This window comes from Nycticebus coucang, chromosome 8 (assembly GCF_027406575.1).
Source record: "Nycticebus coucang isolate mNycCou1 chromosome 8, mNycCou1.pri, whole genome shotgun sequence".
Classification (NCBI taxonomy): Eukaryota; Metazoa; Chordata; class Mammalia; order Primates; family Lorisidae; genus Nycticebus; species Nycticebus coucang.
In genome coordinates this window covers 101,073,877-101,098,392 of record NC_069787.1, presented here as the reverse complement: position 1 = coordinate 101,098,392, position 24,516 = coordinate 101,073,877, and the positions used below count along the sequence as shown (strand labels likewise).

The window sequence follows — 24,516 nt, the reverse complement described above, 5'->3', positions numbered from 1 at the left end:
AGAAAGAAAAATATTACACATTATTTAACCATGCATTGGCAATATTTAGTAAATATATTTTCAATCTGTTTTTCATGTTCTTTTTTTTTAATGTAGTTGAAATCTTTTGTAATACTTAAGAGTATAGGTAACTCTTTGGGGTAGATGGTACTTTAAAATCTATATACTTCTTTTTTTTTTTTTTTTGAGGCAGTTTTGCTCTGTCACCTAGGCTGGAATGTAGGGGCCTCGTCATACCTCACTGCAACCTTGAAATCCTGGGGTCAAGCAATCCTCCAACCTCAGCCTCCTGAGTAGCTGGAACTAAAGACAGCCCACCATGTCCAGCTAATTTTTTTAATTTTTATTTTTATAGAGACTACGTTTCCCTGTTGCTCATCAGGCTGGTTCCAAACTGCTGGTCTCAAACAGTCCTTCTACCTTGGCCTCCCAAAGTGCTAGGATTACAAGCATGAACCACTATGCCTGGCTCTCAAAATCTGTATGTTAAGTTTTTCTCCTCTTCCTGCCTCCTCCTTGTTGCTCTCTGGTCATTTTGTGGCCTATATATTTTCTCTACTTTAAGAAATGATTTAGCTTTTCCTTATGGGTGATCACTGTTGTAAATATCTTATGGATGATTTGAAGTAAGTTGAATTTTCTAAAGAGTTGCTGTCTTGATATGCTATATATAAATATAAACATGTCTTCAACATGCTTAATATCATAGTTCTGTAACATGCTTGTATTTACATTGGATCCTCTTTGTATTTCTATTTAAAAAAAATTCTTTAGATTTTGATTTAGAGCAATAAAGATTTCTGATTATATATCTCATCATGAAGTATACCTCTCCTCAGCATAAAACGATTCTCCATCCCCTGTTAGAAACGAAAGTTGTATTATTCTGTCAGTAAATTTTGGAACAACATTTCAGGGGGAAGATAAATAAGTTTTGGTTTTCTTTTTTGGTCTGTCTTTAGTTCATAGTGCTTTGCTAAATTTTGTCTTTTGATATATCTGGGCATTTTAAGGGATGATTGGAGGAAGGTGTTTTAATCATTGATCATTTATTATTACTATTGTTAACGTTAATATACCAAAGATAATGTTTACAGATGTGATTTTTTTTTAATTGAATTTTATTATTGGGGGTCTTTTTCACCAGTTCTTACCAGCTTCATGAATTATTTTAGGCAGTAACTGAATATTAATTTTAGTCAATTGCTGAAGATGTATACATATTTCTTTTCTTTTTTAGACAGTTTCACTATGTTCCCCTCTGTAGAGTGCAGTGGCATCACGGCTCACAGCAACCTCAAACTTCTGGGTTCAGCTCTCTTGCCTCAGCCTCCCAAGTAGCTGGGACTACAGGTGCCCACCACAACGCCCAGCTATTTTTTGGTTGCAGTTGTCATTGCTGTTCAGCAGGCCCGGGCTGGGCTTGAACCAGCTTTGGTGTGTGTGGTTGGTGCACTACTCACTGTACTACGGTGAGCATGTTTCTTTAAGCATGTTTTTGAAAACTAGCTTTTATTTTTTCCAGTTTAACCACTTTTCTAGAAAATTTATGAGAAGAAAAAGAATACATAATTCACTATATATAATCAACCACTGTTAAGCATAATTTTTTACTTTTTAAAAAATGGAACATATACACAACATGCATATACATATATATTTAACTTTATTCACTGAGCATTTATTGAACACCTATTATGCATGAACTATCCTAGGTGCCAGACATTGTTGAAATATTGCTGTATATAGTTTTTATCTTGTCAGTTTTCATTTAATGTTATATTCTAAGCAAAACTAATTTCATTAAAATTTATTTGTGACAGTTCTGTTCATTGCTTCATAGTTGTTTTCAGGGTTTTATAGTCATTCTTTTTTAACTTTTAATAAAATTTTATTAGACTTAGGGGGTGCAAGTTGAATTCCTTCACATGAATATATTATATAGTGGTGAAGTCTGGGTTTTTAATTTACTCATCACCTGAATAGTGTTTATTGTACCCATAGGTATTTTTCGTCCTCCCCGCCCTGCTAACCTTCCCCCTTTGTAGTCTCCAGTGCCCATTTTGCTACTCTGTGTGTTCTTGTATAGCCATAGTTTAGTTCCCACTTGTGAGAACATGTGGCATTTATTTTTCTGTTCTTGAATTACTTAGGATAATGGCCTCCACTTCCCTCCAAATTGTTGCAAAAGACATTGTTTTATTCTTATTGCTAAGACTACTTAGCAATAATAGTATATATATGCTCCATGTATATATATGCCACATTTTCTTCATCCAATCATTGGTTAATGGGCACTTAGGTTGATTCCTTATCTTTGTGATTGTGCATTGTGCTGCGATAAACATTTAAGTGCAGGTATCTTTTTGATAGCATGATTTCTTTTCCTTTGAGTAGCTATCCAGTGGTGAGATTGCAGGATTGAAAGGCAGATCCATGGTTCTTTGAGAATGTTCATACTAATTTCCATAGAAGTTGCACTAATTTTCATTTCCACCATTAGTGTATGTGTTCCTATTCCTTTTTCACTGCAAGCCTAGAGCTATTTTTTTCTTTTTTTTACTTTTTAATAATGGCCATTCTAATTGTAGTAAAGTAGTAACTCATCGTGGTCTTATAGTCACTCTTTGTGGTTTTGAGAATCTGTCTTCAAAGGGGAAGCTGAGCATGTCTCATAGATGAACTGGGAGCAATTTGATTGAAAGGATATAATGGCCTAGGGTACCACTTCCTTCTCCAAAGAAAGAGAAACAGTCGAAAATGGTTGTTCTCTTTTATAGGTATATTGTAGTTTATTAATCATTGCTATGTTGCCAATAATTTATATTATTTTCTTCAATTTTACTTACCTTGATTAGTACATTTGTATGTACAATTTTCTGTCTATCTTTGGTTTCCTTAGGATGGATTTTAGTAAAGGAATTATTGGGTCAAAGAGTGTAAGTATTTATAAAACATTTTATATAGTCACACATTGCTTGCCACACACTGCCTAACATTTATTATTATATTTGAACAGTATAAGCATTCCTGTTATAACATCAAAAGCGTTGCTAAAAACAAAAACTTTAAGATAGTCTATTTACTAATAATAACAAAATTTATAGGAAAATTAAAGTTAAAGGCAGACCCTATGAGATAAGAATGTGTTATCTTTAAACTCTTCTGAGGCAGTATAAGACATTCTAAGTCATTTCACTTACAATGTCTTATGCTGCCTCAAAGAGTTTAAAGATAATAAAATATAAGTGGATGAAAATTACATGCCTGTGTAGTCTTGAGACAGTGCAGATAAAAGTAACTTTCTCAGCCAGTGGGGTTGCCCAAAAGGTGGGCGCTGGAAAAAAATGCAACTTACTGGAAACAGGGACTTCTGGATATAAGTGCTCATTTTTAACATTTTTAAAGTAGAGTTGAGAGGGCTTCTGCTTGGCCACAGTTGAGCTAAGTGAAAGCCTTATCTTTCCTACTGAAAGTTATAATTCTATTCTTGATATTCTAGTTCCCCTTTCTTGGGAAAATTCATAATGTGAAACTACTTCCATGTTATACTGGCAGTGTTATTTTACTAGCCACTTATAGGAGCATGTTTTATGTCAAAACAGACTGTATTTATTAATTTGGTCGTCGAAAATATGAATATGAATCTAATCATTTCTTTCACGTAATTTAAACCCTTTCAAACTGGGAATAATTACCATAGCTAATAAGGAATGTTTCTTTCAGAACAAATGTTTTCAAAACCTGTAGTCAGGAAATAAGTCTTCAGAACCTGTTTCAAAAGAGAGGGAGAGAGAGAGAGAAAAAGAAAGGAAAAAAGAAAGCAGCAACTCTGTTTGACAGTTGTATTATAATTTCAATATTTCAGTCTAGGATAGTAAATTTCAAATTTACAACTTATTTTGATGGCTATTAGGTGTTCACAGAGATTTGGGTCACGTGGCTCTAAATTGTCAGAAGTTCATAAGTATTAATTTATTTGTTGAGTATAAAAGCATCATTTTGTAGTAATTGATTTGTGAGAAGGCTTTATCCAGGATTATGCAGATTCAGTTATAGCATGAGAGCAGACTGGAATTAGGGGAGTGAGTTCAAGATTAGTTATTTTCTGAGTAGGGTATGTATGCCTATTATAGGCTGGTGAGAGAAAGTTGAGGGTATTGGTAAGAAAGTAATTGAGATTGAGACTGTAAGAAGAAACTGAGGAAATGATTGGTATTACTATAATAGAATGGGAGGAATATGAGGATTATAGATCTTGGTATAGTATGAGCCCAGAGAAGAGCTGTTTTGGTAGTAAAAATAAAGAACTGAAAAGCTACTTGCTATTGCGATATTACAGTTCAAGATTTTGGACTAGTGTAATTTGCATATTGCTGTTGTCTGTGGAGAGGGTTGTTTTGGTATGGGTGGAGGTCCCTGGAGTTGAGGAATAAGAGAGACATCAAAGAGCAGGTTGAGATAGACACAGCGCTGGGGCAAGTGAGAGCCGGATGGGCACTGGGCGACGCTGTGCCTCGCTGAGGAAAGATAACTAAACATGGGCAAAGGAGATCCTAAGAAGCCGAGAGGCAAAATGTCATCCTTTGCATTCTTTGTGCAAACTTGTCGGGAGGAGCACAGGAGAAGCACCCAGATGCTTCAGTCAGCTTCTCAAGAGTTTTCTAAGAAGTGCTCAGAGAGGTGGAAGACCATGTCTGCTAAAGAGAAAGGAAGATTTGAAGATACGGCAAAGGCGGACAAGGCCCGTTATGAAAGAGAAATGAAAACCTACAAAAAAGAAGTTCAAGGATCCCAATGCACCCAAGAGGCCTCCTTCGGCCTTTTTCTTGTTCTGTTCTGAGTATCGCCCAAAAATCAAAGGAGAACATCCCAGCCTATCCATTGGTGATGTTGCAAAGAAGCTGGGGGAGATGTGGAATAACAACACTACTGCGGATGACAAGCAGCCTGATGAAAAGAAGGCAGCAAAGCTGAAGGAAAAATACGAAAAGGATATTGCTGCATACAGAGCTAAAGGAAAGCCTGATGCAGTGAAAAAGGGAGTCGTCAAGGCTGAAAAAGGCAAGAAAAAGAAGGAAGAGGAGGAAGATGAAGAGGAGAAAGATGAAGAGGATGAAGAAGATGATGAATAAGTTGGTTCTAGCGCAGTTTTTTTTTTCTTGTCTATAAAGCATTTAACCCCCCTGTAACAACTCACTCCTTTTAAAGAAAAAAATTGAAATGTAAGGCTGTGTAAGATTTGTTTTTAAACTGTACATTGTCTTTTTTGGTATAGTTAACACACTACTGAATGTGTCTTTAGATAGCCCTGTCTTGGTGGTATTTTCAATAGCCACTAACCTTGCCTGGTACAGTCTGGGGGTTGTAAATTGTCATGGAAATTTACAGCAGGTTCTTGTTGGTGCACAGCACAAATTAGTTATATATGGGAATGATAGTTTTTTCATCTTCAGTTGTCTCTGATGCAGCTTATACGAAATAATTGTTGTTCTGTTAACTGAATACCACTCTGTAATGGCAAAAAAAAAGTTGCAGCTGTTTTGTTGACATTCTGAATGCTTCTAAGTAAATACAATTTTTTTATTAGTTCTGTTGTCCTTTTCATAGGTCTGAAATTTTTCTTCTTGAGGGGAAGCTAGTCTTTTGCTTTTTGCCCATTATGGATCACACGAATTTACATTGTTTATCTTTTCATATAATTAGCTGATAAAAAGCTTTTTGTCTACGCTGCCTGCATATCATGATGGGGGTAATAAAAGTTAAATTGCGATAGTTTTCATCTATAACTGAAACTCCAAAGTTGATGACAAATTTCACATAGCCCATTTATATTTTACAAAGTGAAGAGTAAGCAATGTACTCATAGCATGGGATTTATTAGAATCAAACATTTTGAAAGTCTGTTCTTGAAGGACTAATAAGAAAGCATGTTCTAATCTTTACATGAGTATTCTTTAACTCCCATTACCGTGTAATGGCAGTTATATTTTGCAGTTCCCACATTAAAAAAGACCTGAGAATGTAGCCCCAAAAGCGTGAGCTTAAAATACAAGACTGCCATATTGCATTTTTTGTTGATGTTAGTCCCGGCAAAGACTAAGAAAGTGCTGGCTGTAAATGTCTTTTTCCCATTTGCCTAAATATGAACTGCTCAGGAAACTTCAGATTCTCCATTTACAGTATCTTTAATTAATTGGGCCACCCTTTAAAATAGTGCCACATTTAAAATCGGTTATATTTTCATGTATTGTGGTTTGCCCCTTTTTGAATCAAATCGATAGGAAAGAAGACGCTTAAACTTTGCATCTTAATACAAGTTACTCAATTTATTTGAATTTGATTTTTCCTTATAAAACACACACTCATTCCTTAGAGTCATGTTTATCTGCTTAGCAGTTTAGGGAACAATTTGGCAAATTTGTTTTTTGAGATTATCGTTCTCTTAAAGTGCCAATATTTTAAAATAGTGTTCTTGTAATTTTACACGCTTTTGTGATGGAGTGGTGTTTTGTTATATAATTGACTTGGATTCTTTCCATTTGCATTTGTTTATGTAATTTCAGGAGGAATACTGAACATCTGAGTCCTGGATTATACTAATAAACTAGTAATTGCAGAGGTTTAAAAAAAAAAGAGCAGGTTGAGAGTGGGTTAGTCTCAAGGGTCTTGGGAGTCTTACATGTAAAGACATAGGAGAAGGATGTATGGAAATGTTATAAGCTGGTCCCAGAATCCTCAATGAATGAGGTAGCGAAGGTATTGGGAAGGGTAGAGGGCAGGATAGTTTAATGGCATGATTCTAAAGGAGATAGAACTTTTTTTTTTTTTTTTTGTAGAGACAGAGTCTCACTTTACTGCCCTCCGTAGAGTGCCGTGGCGTCACACGGCTCACAGCAACCTCCAGCTCTTGGGCTTATGTGATTCTCTTGCCTCAGCCTCCTGAGCAGCTAGGACTACAGGCGCCCGCCACCAATGCCTGGCTATTTTTTTGTTGTTGCAGTTTGGCCGGGGCTGGGTTTGAACCCACCACCCTCGGCATATTGGGCCGGCGCCCTACTCACTGAGCCACAGGTGCCACCCAGGAGATAGAACTTTTGATAAGGATGCTCAAGTAATATCTGAAGTGGGGATCCAGGGCAGCACCCACTGAGGATGGGAGAATGGGCCATTTGGGCTCCACAGCATCAGAGAAAAATTGTACTTCAGGAAGGTGAGGAGATTGGTGACAGTCAGAGTGTTATTAGTGACTGACAGAACAGAAAAGGGTCATTGAAGGGGGATCAGGGATAGATGGCCAGGATGACAAGCATGCCAGCACAAGTTGAGGTCCAACTAGTTTTTAGAAGCCTAAGAAAGTTAGCTGACTGCAGTGTTGGGCCAACCTTCAGTTGGAATGTTGGGGAAAAGTTGCTATGGATATTGTTTAAATAGAATTTTCTCTACTTAGGAACCATGGTTTCTTTGAAGAGTTTGGGTTGGTGGAACTAATGAGACCTTGAGCAATTTGGGGAGAACAGATGTTCCCAGGAGGTTGGGAAGGAATTGGCTCGGTCTCATGAGAGTTAAGAATTTAGAGAATTTCTATTAGGACAGAAGGACAAATTATTAAATGACTGCATGCATGGTTTGAAAATGAGCTTGACTTATATTCTTTATTTCTTGTCTAGCTGCTTACAGCTCTTTTTCATCTAGCTTAATAGGTAGTTGAATTTACAGAACCCCTGGATGATCTCGATACTTTGAACTGCTTCTGAAAAACTTAAATACTTACATAATTGTTTTTTGTCGTTGTTATCAGTAATAATAAAAATGTCATTTATTAAAAACAGAGTTCTTTATTTCTCTGTGAAAGGTGTTTGAAGTTAAAATTGGACATTTTTGGTCACTTAATTTTTTTCCTTAAACTTTTTATGTTAGAGCAAGTAGTATTCTATGATTTGCAAGCTTTTTGAGATTAGAAAATAGGTAAAAACCATGTATTGATTTTTTCCCCTCTTAAAAAATTTAGGTAAACTTTCCATCTAATGAAGTGCACGGATTTTAAATGTTTAATTGGTTGAGTTTTGAAAAATGCATACACCTGTGTAACCACCACTGCAGTCAAAATATAAAATTTTTCTATCACCCCAGAAGTTCCCTGGTGCCTGCTCCCTTTGTAATCAATTCACCAATCTCCCCTTTATAGTAACCACTGATTTAATTAGTATCATTGTAAATCAGTGTTGCCAGTTCTAAAACTTTATGTATTTTTCTGATAACTCATGATATTTACCAACCCTTCATATGCTGTTGGCCATTTATATCATGTGTCTTTTTTATCATGAAATGTCTGCTCACATATTTTGTCCATTTTATTTAATTACCTTTATTTTTGATTGTAGGGGTTCTTTGAGTGTTCTGGAAGTAGTCTTTTTTAAAAAAATTAACCAACATCATCTTCTTGCCCTCCAAACAAGTACTTTTTTAGACATAATGTGTCGTGAATATTTCCTCCTAGTTTGTGACTTGAATTTTGCTTTCATAACATTGTCTTTGGAGGGACAGAAATTTTTAATTTTGATGAAGACCAGTTTTCAAATATTTTTCTTTTGCTTTGTTTTATATGACCTCTTCAAGAAATCTTTGCTTATTCCAGGTTGTGAAGATTTTCTATACCTACTTACATTTTCTTCTAGAAAAGCTTTATAGTTTTAGCTTTTAAATTTAGGTTTATATCTCAAACCTTTAAGATAAAGGTCAAGGTTTATTCATTTACTTATTTTTAACCCTAGGATAAGTTTCTTTACAATTTATTTTATATTTTGAATTTTTATTTTTTCATGTATTATAGTTGTATATATTTGTGGGGCACAATTTGATGTTTTGATTCATATCTATGATTGCGTTGTATAATGATCTAATCAGGGTAGTTAGTGCATCCATCACCTCATTCATTCATCATTTCTTTGTGATAATTACCTTCCACAGCCTTTCTTCTAGCTATTTTGTAATGTATGATGTTTTACTGTTAACCATAGTTATCCTGCTATACAATAGAACACCAAAATTTATTCCTTCTATCTAAGTGTAAGTTTGTATTCATTGACCACCCTCTCCCATCCTCCGGTTTCTCCTCTCCTCAGTCTCTGGTAACTACTGTTCTACTCTCTGATTCTGTGATATTAACTTTTTTTTTTTTTTTTTTTTTTTTGTGAGACAGCAATTTGCTCTCTTGCCCAGGGTAGAGTGCAGTGACATCATCATAGCTCACAGCAACCTCAACCCCCTGGACTCAAGCAATCTTCCTGCCTCAGCCTCCTAAGTGGTTGGGACTATAGGTGCTTACCACTCTCACACCTAGCTAATTTTTCTGTTCTTTTTTTTTTTTCTTTTGTTATTTGTTTGTTTTGATGTGTGTGTAGATGGGGTCTCACTCTTGCTCAGGCTGGTTTTAAACTCCTGGCCTTGCCTTAAGCAGTCCTCCCATCTTGGCCTCCCAAAGTGCTAGGATTACAGGCATGAGCCATTGTATTTGGCCTGTGATACTAACTTTTTTTTTTTTATAACATTCCTCATGAGTGTAGTCGTTTGGTACTTGTGTTTTTGTATCTAGCTTATTTCAGTTAATGTGATGTCTTCCAGGTTCACCTGTATTGTGCAGATGACAGGATTTACTTTTTTAAAAGGCAGAATAGTATTCTGTGATGTATATATACATATTTTCTATATCTGTTCATCTGCTGGGCATTTAGGTTGATTTCTGTGTCTTGGCTATAGTAAATAGTGCTGCAATAAGCATAGGAATGCAGATCCCTCTTCTGCATACTAATCTCATTCCTTTGGATATATACCCAGTAGTGGGATTGTTGGATCATATGGTATTTCTTTTTTTTTTTTTTTTTTTGGCCAGGGCTGGGTTTGAACCCGCCACCTCCGGCATATGGGACCGGCGCCCTACCCGCTGAGCCACAGGCGCCGCCCAGATCATATGGTATTTCTATTTTTAATATTTTGAGGAACCACCATTCTGTTTTCCATAGTGGCTGTACTAATTTACAGCTCCACCAACTTCACCAACTGGAGTGAGGTGATAACTCATTGTGGTTTTAATTTGAATTTCAAGGTTTATTTTTTCCATGTGTTTTTGTTTTATCTGTACAGTTGCTTTAGCAGCTCTTGTTTAAAATACTTTAATTGAATTGCCTTGGTACCTTTGCTGAAATTCTTTTAGCTCTGTATTTACAGGTTTATTTTTGAATTCTATTCTTTTCTCCTTATACCAGTACCACGTACCCCATTGTCTTGACTACTAGAGTTTTTCAATATATTGCTAAGTCAGGTAATGTGAATCCTCCAACATTGCTTTTTCATTTTCAAAATTATTTTGGCATTTAATTTGCATTTTTAAATTAATTTATTAAAAAAATCTGTTGAGGTTTTGATTAGAATTGCTTTGAATCTGCAGGTCATTTGAGAAATGTTGACATCTTACCAGTATGAAGGCTTATTTAAGAATGGTCCAGTATATCTCTCCAGTCATTTAGGACTTCTTTTACTTTTTTTAGCTGTGTTTTATAGTATTTTGTGTAGAGATTTTTTTTTTCTCCCTGCCTCAGGTTTATTTGTACAAATAACATAGGAGGACCCCATCCCCATGGAGACAGCAAGCCTAGAGGTCACACCAGTCCTTTTGTCCTCATGGCAGACAGATGCCTCTACTCTGGAGCCTTTGTGGGGGCGTGGGCACCTTTGGGAGCCTGAGCTGGAACGGAAGCTGGAGCTGCAGATGAAGCAGCAGATTGGGCCTTCGTTTGATCCTTGGCCTTGGTCTTTGGCTGGTAGAGCCTGAGACCCTTGGCAATGCGTGCACAAGCCTGCTTCCGAAGCTTGGGGTAGGTGATGTAGGCAAGTCAACTGAGTTTACGGCTGGCACCCTTTGGAATCTTGGTCTTAACCGCTTTGGGCTTTACAAGGGCCTTGATAGCTTCAGCGCGTGCACTCACGGCCCTGGCATTGTTGGCCTGCATCTTCTTCAGGCCCTTCTTGTTGTGCTTCTTGGCAAAGCGCGTGTTCCTCAGGAACTTGAGATCTACCCCCTTAAAGAGATTCATGTCTTTGTGATCGGGGTTTCTTAATGCCATCTCTGTGCCACTTTTAGGACTAGGTTGTATGTGATGTGGTTCTTGGATTTGGCCATGTCTGCACTGTGACCCGCGGCTGCCGAAGTGCCTAGCTAGTGTAGAGGTTTTGCACAGTTTTAGTTACTAGGTCCCTGGTCTTTATGGGGTTGATTTGCAAATTTTCTTTTCCAGTTGCTAAGAAGAAATTCAGTTGATTTTTTAAAATATTACATTCTTAGACCTTAACTCAATTCACTCATTGATTTTTAGTAGTATTTGAGGAGCTTTCCTAGTGTTACGTACACACAGTCGAGTCATTTGTGAATGACAGTTTTGCTTCATCCTATGCTTCTTATGTCTTACTACATTGGCTGGTACCTCCAGTACAAGGTTGACCAGAGGTGGTAGAAGTGGCCATCCTTGCGTTATTTCTGATCTTAGGAAAAAGGATGTGATAATTCATCCTTGTAATGTTAGCTGTTGTCTAATCTTCTGACAATTTTTAACAGTAATGTGCTTTGAATTTTGTCACATCTGTTTTTCTGTATCTCTTGAGATGGTTTGGGCTTTTGTGTTTTATTTTGCTATTGCATGGAATTATGTTGATTTTTAAAAGATTAGCCTTTCATATATACTTGGTCTTGGCTTTTTAGTCTTTTTATATATTGCTATATTCAATTTGCTAATATTCTGTTGAGAATGTTCCAGTCTGTGTATTTAAGGAAGGTTAATCTGTAATTTTCTTTTCTCATAATGTTTTAATTAGGTTTTTGTGTCAATATGATTCTGATCTCATAAGATGAGTTAGTAAGTATTAGAAAAAAACCCCAAACTCTGTAAAATAATTTAAAGAGGTTTATTCTTAGCCAAATGTGTGTGGCCCACACACTGGAGCATATGACCGCAAGAGATCCTGAGAAAATGACTGCACGGTGGCTGTATTATAGTGTTATACTTTGGTATTATACATTCCTGGAAGCAGGAATGACATGTAAAATCATAAATAAATACATGGAAGGCATGCATTGGTTTGGCCCCAAAAGGTGGGACTTGTTTTTTTTTTTTTTTTTTAACTTTTTTATTAAATCATAACTGTATACAATGATATGATTATGGGGCATCATACACTCACTTCATAAACCATTTGACACATTTTTATCACAGTGGTTAACATAGCCTTTCCGGCGTTATCTCAGTTACTGTGCCCAAACATTTACATTCTACATTTACCAAGTTTCGCAAATACCCCTGTAATATGCACCACAGGTGTGATCCCACAAGGTGGGACTTGTTAAAGCATTAAGTGGGTTGGGGGCCTTGCAGTTGTAGGTGGGTTTAAAGATTCTTTGATTTGTAATCTGCTAAAGAAATGAAGCTTTGTCTAAAGGCTTGTAATGTTTTAAGTTAAGTCTAAACTGTGATCGTGGATTTATCTGTTTATTCTTGCCTTTTTTCCCTCTGGGTTTTTGCTTTCTATGTTTGAAGCTTTTTGTGTAGTTACACTAATTGTATCTTCTTGTTTTTTTTTTTATTGTTGCAGTTTTGCCGGGGCTGGGTTTGAACCCGCCACCCTCGGCATATGGGGCCGGCGCCCTACTCACTGAGCCACAGGCGCCGCCCTGTATCTTCTTGTTTTAAATATGAAATCAGGGTGGCGCTTGTAGCTCAAGCGGCTAAGGTGCCAGCCACATACACCAGAGCTGGTGGGTTCAACTACAGCCCGGGCCTGCCAAACAACAATGACAACTACAACCAAAAAATAGCCGGGCATTGTGGCGAGCACCTATACTCCCAGCTACGTGGGAGGCTGAGGCAAGAGAATTGCTTAAGCCCAGGAGTTGGGGGTTGCTATGAGCTGTGACGCCACAGCACTCTACCCAGGGCGATAGCTTGAGGCTCTGTCTTAAAATAAATAAATAAATATGAAATCAGTTTTATTGATCTTTTTACCTTGGGTTTTAGTTTGTCGTATGTTAACACTGCCTCATCTGCTTTTTCTTTTTATTTACCTGGCACGTATTCTAAATTTTACTCTAGGTGTATCTCTTGTAAATATTATCTTATCCAGACTAAAGTAAGACTCAACCTTAAAAAAAAAAAAGAAATTTAAGTTATTTACAATTACTCCTTGACTCCCTGTCTTTCTCTGACACCACCAGTTCTCTCTCCCCAGTTATTTGCTAACATTTCCTGTCCTGCCAGCAAGGAAAACTTTTTGCAAAGGCCTCTAAATTTCTCTTCACACTTGGTACCCTCGCAGTGGTTCTCAACCTTCCTAATGCTTCCTAATGCCACGACCCTTTAGTACGTTCCTCATGTTGTGGTGACCCCCAACCATAAAATTATTTTTGTTGCTACTTCATAACTATAATTTTGCTACTGTTATGAATCGTAATGTAAATATCTGATATGCAGGATGTATTTTCATTGTTACAAAGGGGTCGGGTCCCACACCTTGAGAACCACTGCTCCATAGGATAAATAAAGGAGTGCTACCCAGCCAGTGCAGTAGCTTTCCCCTACGTACACTTCAAATGTCATTTTTAAATTAATGATTGTATTAGATACAGTGCAGAAACGAGAAAACCAATTTTATAGGAGAAATACCTGAAACAGAGTTGTTCCTATTATTTGTGTTTTTAGGAGATATGAAATCCTCTTCTTCACCTCTCTGCATACCATAGTGCGCGCTCAGTAAATGTAAAATTTACACTTTGGTTGATCTCTGCTGTACCTCTTCCCTCTAACTTGTGGGATATGTATGCCATGTATTACTAGAGGGACACCTGGTCAGAACATTAAAGATCAGTACATCAAGAGAAAGTAACTTTCAAGAGAATGTTACTCTCTGCCTTTATTTTGTCATTTCTTTTGGATTAGTCATGGAGAAAACCTGCATGTAATTTTTTTTTTTAACTTCTCTCAAATACTTGCTAATACCCTCCTCTTCCCTATTGGTAAACAGTGGCCAGGGCTCAAGCTCACTGACTCCTTGGGAGGAACCACTGTGTAGCTACAATTTACTACTATTGTTTTGTTTTTCTTTTAATTGTTTTTTGTTACTATGTATTTTTTCATAGTAACTATTGATTTCCCCCCCAAGATAATGATTAAACTTTGCCTTTAATATTGTTTAAGAAAATTAAGTCAATTTTAAAGAAAAATACCAAATACAGGTAGGACAAAGGGATATGACAGATTTGGAGAACATGATTATTTATTGGAGGTTGCCTGTGCCCTGGTTGAGAATGGGAATGGTATGGGAATGAGTGAAATTTGGGAGTCTCTTCCCTAGCATTCTGGTGCTTTTTGTTTACTTCTGTTTTGTCTGTGGTGTCAACCTGTTGTCAAGTTTTTACTGAATGTCTGCTTTGTGCAGAGAACTGACCTGAGGGTATGATGAAAAATTTATTACCCTTCACCTTGTAGAGTAGGAAGGGAAGAAGAGGACATGTGGTGTGAATGTACCCTGGTAAATGCTCTCAACGTGACAAGGAGCGAGCAGAGGTCATCTCTGGCTGGAAGTGTGAGGCCTTTGGCTCAGGCTTATGTTTTAACTTAGGTGCCTGTATCCCTTTCATTTTGAATCTTTCTTCCTAAATCCACATCACTTTTTTGGGATAAGGGGTGGTTCTTTGTAGGCCTTACTCTTAAGAATCACCACATCCAGAAGACACGGCGTCATACCGCCCTCAGAAGACAGAGAGTGGCTGCCAAAGATATGGTTGTTTTGAGTCCTAATCTCTTCATCTTTGTTGGTGATGATAAAATCCGTTGTCTTGGCTCAGTGCCCGTAGCACAGTGGTTAGGGCGCCAACCACATACTCCAAGACTGGCAGGTTCGAACCCGGCCCCAGCCAGCTAAACAACAATGACAACTGCAACAAAAAATAGCCAGGCATTGTGGTAGGTGCCTGTAGTCCCAGCTACTTGGGAGGCTGAGGCAAGAGAATTACTTAAGCCCAAGAGTTTGAGGTTACTGTGAGCTGTGACGCCATGGCACTCTACCGAGGGTGACAAAGTGAGACTATGTCTCCAAAAAAAAAAAAAATCCATTGTCCTCCCTGCTTCAGATGAGAGCCATTTATGATGTATATTTGTATGTCATGTTATCTTTATTCTATTACTAGTATCTGAAATACTGATGGGTATGATTTTTGAGGGTATTTTAGGTGTTTAATTATTTTTTCCCTATTTTTTTCTAGGTCTTGATGCAGAACTTTATTATGTGAGAAACGACCTTATTAGTCACTATGCTCTATCTTTTAATCTGTTAGTACCCAGTGAGACAAATTTCCTGCACTTCACTTGGCATGCAAAGTCCAAGGTAAGAAAGTGATTAAGTTAACAGATGTTGTGGACAGGATCACCCAGAGGCAAGGGCCGTGTTTGAGGATTGAGCTGCTGTCTGTACAAAAGGGTCACTGGGCAGTATGCTATTATATAATAATACTTTTTTTATATAATAATACTTTTTTTATATAATATATATATAATAATCTTGGGTCTTTTCAGATTTATATTTAAACCTTTAGCCTAATCCTTTAAAATGAAGATGGTCATCATTTAAGTGATCAGCACATGATAGCACACTTATATTCTTTCAGGCTTTTCAAAATTGCATCCAGGTGTAGCTTGGAAAGCGGGCAGTTGGACCTGATAATGACTATGCTGTTATCATGAAACTGTATGGGTATGGGTGGAGGAATTGGTAAGACAGGTCTTTTAGACAGGCTTGATAAAATGCATATAGTCAGATTTGATAAAATGCATATAGTCCTCCCATTTATGTAGAAAGTAAGATAAAAGAAATGTAGCTACCGGTGTGTCCTGTGGTGAGGCTTCTTTAACCATTAGAGGCTAAAACTCAAATAATTAAGAACGTCTTACTTGGTTTGCTTGTTACTAAATTCTTTGCATTTCCTCTGATTGCCTAGGTTCTTTGAACATAAGTTTTCTCTTTGAGTCAAAGAATGGGAGGCTGAGCATGGAGCTCCCCTTACCCGCACCCCTACTCACCCAACCAACTTTTGTTTCTTTTTTTTAGAGACAGTCTCACTATGTCACCCTGGTAGAGTGCCATGGCATCATAGCTCACAGCAACCTCAAACTCTTGGGCGTAAGCAATTCTTTTGCCTCAGCCTCCCAAGTAACTGCGACTACAGGCATCTGCCACAATGCCCTGCTTTTTTTTTTGAGCGAGTATCTCACTCTGGTTCAGGCTGGTCTTGAACCCATGAGCTCAAGCAATCCACCTGCCTCGCCTCCCAGAGTGCTAGCATTATAGATGTGAGCCACCTCGCCCAGCCTGGTATAACTTTTTCAAGATTCTTTTCCTTATTTTGCTTTTTAAACAAAAAAGGGATGTTATGACATATGTTGTATAGTATCTAAATATGGAATATGCTCTTTCCTGGATAGATCTCTTTAGGGTTAAAGCTGCAAAAACAGATGTCGAGAAAGAAATTCATGTGAAACAGTTAAGAACATTTAGTGAACAGTAACCTGGATATGTGAAATACATATCCTGTGGGCAGCATGTGGGTTGGGCCAACATGTGGATTATGTGAAGACTTTTTTGCTTATCTGTGGTGGTGGATATCCATGAAAATTATGCATGGGATTTCTTTTGCTCATCAACTTTTGTTACTGCTCGTGTATTTAATGTGTGGCCCCAAACAACTCTTCCTTTCCTAGTATGGAAGAGAAGCCAAAAGGTTGGACACCCCTGTAAACAAATTGGACTAAAACATTTTTTGTTATTCTTACATACCATTGTGTTATTCTTTTTTGATAACTTTTGATTTTTTTGCTTTTATTTTTTTATTATTAAATCATAGATGTGTACATTAATGGGATCATGGGGCACTGTACACTGGTTTTATAGACCATTTGACATATTTTCATCACACTGGTTAACATAGCCTTCCTGGCATTTTCTTAGTTATTGTGTTAAGACATTTATGTTCTACATTTACTAAGTTTCACATGTACTTGTAAGATGCACCGTAGTTGTAATCCCACCTATCACCCTCCCTCCACCCATCCTCCCCCCTCCCTCCACTTCCTCTCCCCCTTCCCCATATTCTTAGGTTATAACTGGGTTAAAGCTTTCATATGAAAGCCATAAATTAGTTTCGTAGTAGGGCTGAGTACATTGGATACTTTTTCTTCCATTCTTGAGATACTTTACTATGAAGAATATGTTCCAGCTCCATCCATGTAAACATGAAAGAGGTAAAGTCTGCATCTTTCTTTAAGGATGTATAATATTCCATGGTGTACATATACCACAATTTATTAATCCATTCATGGATTGATGGGCACTTGGGCTTTTTCCATGACTTAGTAATTATGAATTGGGCTGCAGTAAACATTCTGGTACAAATGATAACTTTTGATTTTGACATAATTTCAGACATAAAGAAAAGTTTTAAGAATAATGTAAGAACTCATGTATCTTTTACCCAGATTTACCCATTTTACTTGCTTGCTCCATTTGCTCCCTCCCTCTTTTACATTAGTGTGTATTTTCAAAGATTCTTTATACAACCAAAGTACAGTTATCAAAATCAGGAAATTTAATGTTGTTATAATAATAATAATATTGTTGTTCACCTTTTATCTGTTATCTCAATAATGTTGTTTATAGCTAATTTGTCACTTTCTTTGTGTTTTTTGCGTTAACATTTTTTAAAACAAACATACAGGCCCCATTTTGTAGAATGCCCCTGAATTTGAGTTGTCTGAGGTTTCTTCATGATTAAATTCAGGAATATCTCTTTGTCAGTTTCAGACAAAAGAGCTGTCCTTCACCATGCACGTGATGTCAGTTTGTCCTGTTACTTATAATGCTAATGTTGAACACTCCATGTGCTAAGTTTCTCCACTGTAAAGTTTTCCTTTTTATAATTAATAATTTGTGGGAGATGATTTATAACTATGTTAAAAAAAATCTTCCTCATTACCTTTTCAGCACTAGTTTATGTATCTGTGTTTAGAACTAGCTTTCACTTTGGTGGTGGGCAGTAAGTTTCCTCTCACTGGAAGAAGTCGGACTTACAGTGGATTAACCATTTGATGAAGGTGTTATAGAAGGAATTTGTGGATTGGCTCTTTTTGAGTTTTAAGTTTCCTTGCAACTCTGAAACCCAGTGTTTTTCTGAGTATCTTTTAGACAGAGAAGTTTCTTATGTTCTCCAAAAAATTGATACTATTTCTACCTTTGATGTTCAATATAAAAAGAAACAATACGTATATATTAAAATAGTGAATTTGAGAGGTGCCTGTGGCTCAATGGGTAGGGGGCCAGCCTTATATACCAAGGGTGGCAGGTTCAAACCTGGCCCCAGCCATACTGCAACAAAAAAATAGCCGGGCATTGTGGTGGGTGCTACTCGGGAGGCTGAGGCAAGAGAGGGTGCTACTCTTGGGCTAAGCCCAAGAGCTGGAGGTTGCTTTGACGAAGGCGACAAAGTGAGACTCTGTCTCTAAAAATAAATAAATAAATAAATAAATAAAATAGTGAATTTATTAGAAGGTTCTATTCTAGGTATCTCTACTGACTGAATATTTCTGGACACATTTAAGACAAAACACATTTAAGACGTCTTGAAAATGTTTCCTGGGCAAGCGTGTGGGTATTGAATAAAGAAGCAATGTGGGAAGTGGCAGTTATAATAGAACAAAATAAAACCATCTTTCATTCATTTCTTTAAAAAAAATATACATTCACTGGGTGTTTTTATTTGGAATTAGTTTTAGGGCTTGACATTGCTGGTAGTGGGTGCCTGAGTCTTTGGAGCCTGTCATAGTAGTGGAAGAGAGTAGATAGAAGGAGGCTCAGGTGAGTCTATATGTTTGGAAAGGAAGCAGTGATGATATGGCACATTTTGGTAAGGAGGAGCTTGATATGTCTCTTTGTACTTTCATGATAGTCACATTAACTTGTAGCGTGTAATTTCTAAACTTCTTTGGCAGGTTTAAATGCTATTACTGCTGGTATGATATTCTGATAAGGCAGGAGTTCCCTGACTGGTTGGAGGGCATCACCATTTCTTTACATATCCAGGCCAGAAGCCTAGAAAAGATCCTGATCTTCTACTATATCTTCTAAGTCCAGTTGGTTTTCTTTAATAATTATATCTTAGCTTGATTTCCTTCTTCCCTTGGGACCTAATACCTCATCCTTAGTTTGGGCCTTCATTGTTTCTTTTAGATATGGAAGTAGTCTTCCAACTGGGCTCCTTGCCTCTGGATTGGCCTCTTATTGTACCTTCCACAAAGCCACCCCTAGGGCTTTTTTTTTTTTTTTTTTTTTTTTTTTCTCCTAGAGACAGAGTCTCACTTGGCCCTTGGTAGAGTGCCGTGGCCTCACACAGCTCACAGCAACCTCCAACTCCTGGGCTTAAGCGATTCTCTTGCCTCAGCCTCCCGAGTAGCTGGGACTACAGGCGCCCGCCACAACGCCCAGCTATTTTTTGGTTGCTGTTCAGCCGGGGCTGGGTTTGAACCCGCCACCGTCGGTATGTGGGGCCGGCGCCGCCCCCCCTAGGGCTTTCTGTTGCTACCAGTAAAAACTCTGATTTGGGGGGAGGAATCTGGTCTCTGCCCTTCTTTTTTTTTTTTATTGTTGGGGATTCATTGAGGGTACAATAAGCCAGTTACATTGATTGCAATTGTTAGGTAAAGTCTCTCTTGCAATCATGTCTTGCCCCCATAAAGTGTGACACACACTAAGGCCCCACCCTCCTCCCTCCATCCCTCTTTCTGCTTCCCCCCCATAACCTTAATTGTCATTAATTGTCCTCATATCAAGATTGAGTACATAGGATTCATGCTTCTCCATTTTTGTGATGCTTTACTAAGAATAATGTCTTCCACGTCCATCCAGGTTAATACGAAAGATGTAAAGTCTCCATTTTTTTTTAATGGCTGAATAGTATTCCATGGTATACATATACCACAGCTTGTTAATCCATTCCTGGGTTGGTGGGCATTTACGCTGTTTCCACATTTTGGCAACGGTAAATTGAGCTGCAATAAACAGTCTAGTACAAGTGTCCTTATGATAAAAGGATTTTTTTCCTTCTGGGTAGATGCCCAGTAATGGGATTGCAGGATCGAATGGGAGGTCTAGGTTGAGTGCTTTGAGGTTTCTCCATACTTCCTTCCAGAAAGGTTGTACTAGTTTGCAGTCCCACCAGCAGTGTAAAAGTGTTCCCTTCTCTCCACATCCACGCCAGCATCTGCAGTTTTGAGATTTTGTGATGTGGGCCATTCTCACTGGGGTTAGATGATATCTCAGGGTTGTTTTGATTTGCATTTCTCTAATATATAGAGATGATGAACATTTTTTCATGTGTTTGTTAGCCATTCGTCTGTCGTCTTTAGAGAAAGTTCTATTCATGTCTCTTGCCCATTGATATAAAGGATTGTTGGCTTTTTTCATGTGGATTAATTTGAGTTCTCTATAGATCCTGGTTATCAAGCTTTTGTCTGATTGAAAATATGCAAATATCCTTTCCCATTGTGTAGGTTGTCTCTTTGCTTTGGTTATTGTGTCCTTAGCTGTACAGAAGCTTTTCAGTTTAATGAAGTCCCATTTGTTTATTTTTGTTGTTGTTGCAATTGCCATGGCAGTCTTCTTCATGAAGTCTTCCCCCAGGTCAATATCTTCCAGTGTTTTTCCTATGCTTTCTTGGAGGATTTTTATTGTTTCATGCCTTAAGTTTAAGTCCTTTATCCATCTTCAATCAATTTTTGTGAGTGGGGAAAGGTGTGGGTCCAGTTTCAGTCTTTTACATGTAGACATCCAGTTCTCCCAACACCATTTATTGAATAGGGAGTCTTTCCCCCAAGGTAAGTTCTTGTTTGGTTTATCAAAGATTAGGTGGTTGTAAGATGTTAGTTTCATTTCTTGGTTTTCAATTCGATTCCAAGTGTCTATGTCTCTGTTTTTGTGCCAGTACCATGCTGTCTTGAGCACTATGGCTTTGTAGTACAGACTAAAATCTGGTATGCTGATGCCCCCAGCTTTATTTTTGTTACAGAGAACTGCCTTAGCTATACAGGTTTTTTTCCGGTTCCATACAAAACGCAGAATCATTTTTTCCAAATCTTGAAAGTACGATGTAGCTACTTTGATAGGAATGGCATTGAATAGGTAGATTGCTTTGGGAAGTATAGACATTTTAACAATGTTAATTCTTCCCATCCATGAGCATGGTATGTTCTTCCATTTGTTAATATCCTCTGCTATTTCCTTTCTGAGGATTTCATAGTTTTCTTTATAGAGGTCCTTCACCTCCTTCGTTAGGTATATTCCTAGGTATTTCATTTTCTTTGAAACTATGGTGAAGGGAGTTGTGTCCTTAATTAGCTTCTCATCTTGACTGTTATTGGTGTATACAAAGGCTACTGACTTGTGGACATTGATTTTATATCCTGAAACATTACTGTATTTTTTGATGACTTCTAGGAGTCTTGTGGTTGAGTCTTTGGGGTTCTCTAAGTATAAGATCATGTCGTCAGCAAAGAGGGAGAGTTTGACCTCCTCAGCTCCCATTTGGATTCCCTTTATTTCCTTGTCTTGCCTAATTGTATTGGCTAGAACTTCCAGCACTATGTTGAATAGTAAAGGTGACAGAGGACAACCTTGTCTGGTTCCAGTTCTAAGAGGAAAAGCTTTGAGTTTTACTCCATTCAGTAAAATATTGGCTGTGGGTTTGTCATAGATAGCTTCAATCAGTTTTAGAAATGTGCCACCTATGCCTGTACTCTTCAGTGTTCTAATTAGAAAAGGATGCTGGATTTTATCAAATGCTTTTTCTGCATCTATTGAGAGGATCATATGATCTTTATTTTTGCCTCTGTTAATATGGTGGATAACGTTTATGGACTTGCGTATGTTAAACCAGCCTTGCATCCCTGAGATGAAGCCTACTTGATCATGATGAATGACTTTTTTGATGATAAGCTGTAATCTATTGGCTAGGATTTTGTTGAGAATTTTTGCGTCTATGTTCATGAGTGAGATTGGTCTGAAATTCTCCTTTTTGTTTGGGTCTTTTCCTGGTTTTGGTATCAGGGTGATGTTTGCTTCATAGAATATGTTGGGGAAGATTCCTTCTTCCTCAGTTTTTTGGAATAATTTCTGCAGTACAGGAATAAGCTCTTCCTTGAAGGTTTGATAGAATTCTGGAGTGAAGCCATCTGGACCAGGGCATTTTTTGGTTGGAAGCTTTTTTATTGTTTCTTTGATCTCAGTGCTTGAAATTGGTCTGTTCAGGAGGTCTATTTCTTCCTGGCTGAATCTACGGAGAGGGTGTGATTCCAAATATTGATCCATTTCCTTCACATTGTCAAATTTCTGGGCATGGAGTTTCTGGTAGTACTCAGAGATGATCTCTTGTATCTCTGTGGGATCAGTTGTTATTTCCCCTTTATCGTTTCTGATTGAGGTTACTAGAGATTTTACTTTTCTATTTCTAGTTAGTCTGGCCAATGGTTTATCTATTTTATTTATTTTTTCAAAAAACCAACTCCTTGTTTCATTAATTTTCTGAATGATTCTTTTGTTTTCAATTTCATTGATCTCTGATTTGATTTTGGATATTTCTTTTCTTCTACTGAGTTTAGGCTTAGATTGTTCTTCTTTTTCCAATTCCATAAGATCTCTTGTGAGATTGTTGATGTGCTCTCTTTCTGTTTTTCGAATGTAGTCATCTAAAGCGATGAATTTTCCTCTCAAAACTGCTTTTGCAGTATCCCACAGGTTTTGGTAGCTTGTGTCTTCATTGTTGTTATGCTCAAGGAAGTTAATGATTTCCTGTTTTATTTCTTCCTTCACCCATCTGTTATTCAACAGAAGATTGTTTAATTTCCATGCCTTTGGGTGGGCTTGAGCATTTTTGTTAGAGTTGAGTTCCACCTTTAGTGCCTTATGGTCTGAAAAGATACAAGGTAAAATTTCAATTCTTTTGATTCTGTTGATATTTGTTTTGTGTCCCAGGATATGATCAATTTTGGAGAATGTTCCATGGGGTGATGAGAAGAATGTATATTCTTTATCTTTGGGGTGGAATGTTTTGTATACGTCTATCAAGCATAGTTGTTCTAGGGTCTCATTTAAATCTCTTATATCCTTGTTTAATTTCTGTTTAGAGGGTCTGTCCAGCTCTGTGAGAGGTGTGTTAAAGTCCCCTGTTATGATGGTATTATCAGATATCATATTGCTCAGACTGAGTAAGGTCTGCTTCAAGAATCTGGGAGCATTTAAATTGGGTGCATAAATATTTAGGATTGAAATGTCTTCTTGTTGTAGTTTTCCCTTGACCAATATAAAGTGACCATCTTTGTCTTTTTTGACTTTAGTTGCTTTAAATCCACATGTATCTGAAAATAAGATTGCAACTCCTCTTTTCTTCTGAATTCCATTTGCCTGAAAAATTGTCTTCCAACCCTTGACTCGGAGCTTTAATTTGTCTTTTGAAGCCAGGTGTGTTTCTTGCAGACAGCAAATGGATGGCTTGTGTTTTTTAATCCAGTCAGCCAATCTATGTCTCTTCAGTGGGGAATTCAAGCCATTAACATTTATTGAGATAATTGATAAGTGTGGTAGTATTCTATTCGTCTTATTTGGTGAGAGTCCATTGCTTAGTTTTATCTTTTGCATCAGTGTGGAGGTTTGGTTCTGTCCTTTGATTTCTGAGTTCTTACTTTGCTGCTGATCCATTGTGGTGGTCAGTGTGCAGAACAGGTTGAAGTATTTCCTGTAGAGCTGGTCTTGTTGTGGCAAATTTCCTCAATGTTTGTATATCCGTAAATGATTTGATTTCTCCGTCAATTTTGAAGCTTAGCTTAGCAGGGTACAGAATTCTGGGCTGAAAATTGTTCTGTTTAAGTAGATTAAAGGTAGATGACCATTGTCTTCTTGCTTGGAAAGTTTCATTAGAGAAGTCTGCGGTCACTCTGATGGATTTGCCCCTGTAGGTCAACTGGCGCTTACTCCTGGCAGCTTGCAGAATCTTTTCTTTTGTCTTGACTTTGGACAGGTTCATCACAATGTGTCTTGGAGAAGCTCGGTTAGAGTTGAGGCGACCCGGGGTCCGATATCCCTCTGAAAGCAGTGTGTCAGAATCTTTGGTGATGTTTGGGAAATTTTCTTTTATAATATTCTCTAGTATGGCTTCCATTCCTCTGGGGCATTCTTCTTCCCCTTCTGGAATTCCTATAACTCGTATGTTGGAACGCTTCATAAAGTCCCATAATTCTGACAGTGAACGTTCTGCTTTCTCTCTCTTCTTTTCTGCCTCTTTTACTGTCTGAGTTATCTCAAGAACTTTGTCTTCTACCTCTGAAATTCTTTCTTCTGCATGGTCTAACCTGTTGCTGATACTTTCCATTGCATCTT

At 37.6% G+C, this 24,516-nt stretch overlaps 1 protein-coding gene across 2 annotated transcripts in view; it reads left to right on the top strand.

Moving 5' to 3' along the window:
- Nucleotides 1–24,516, top strand: part of RYK (receptor like tyrosine kinase) — a 110,906-nt gene that overhangs the window by 20,999 nt on the left and 65,391 nt on the right. For both annotated transcript variants that reach the window (XM_053600690.1, XM_053600689.1), the window contains exon 2: nt 15,308–15,429. In XM_053600690.1, coding sequence (XP_053456665.1) covers nt 15,308–15,429 — 122 coding nt within the window. The remainder of the gene's footprint in view (nt 1–15,307; nt 15,430–24,516) is intronic.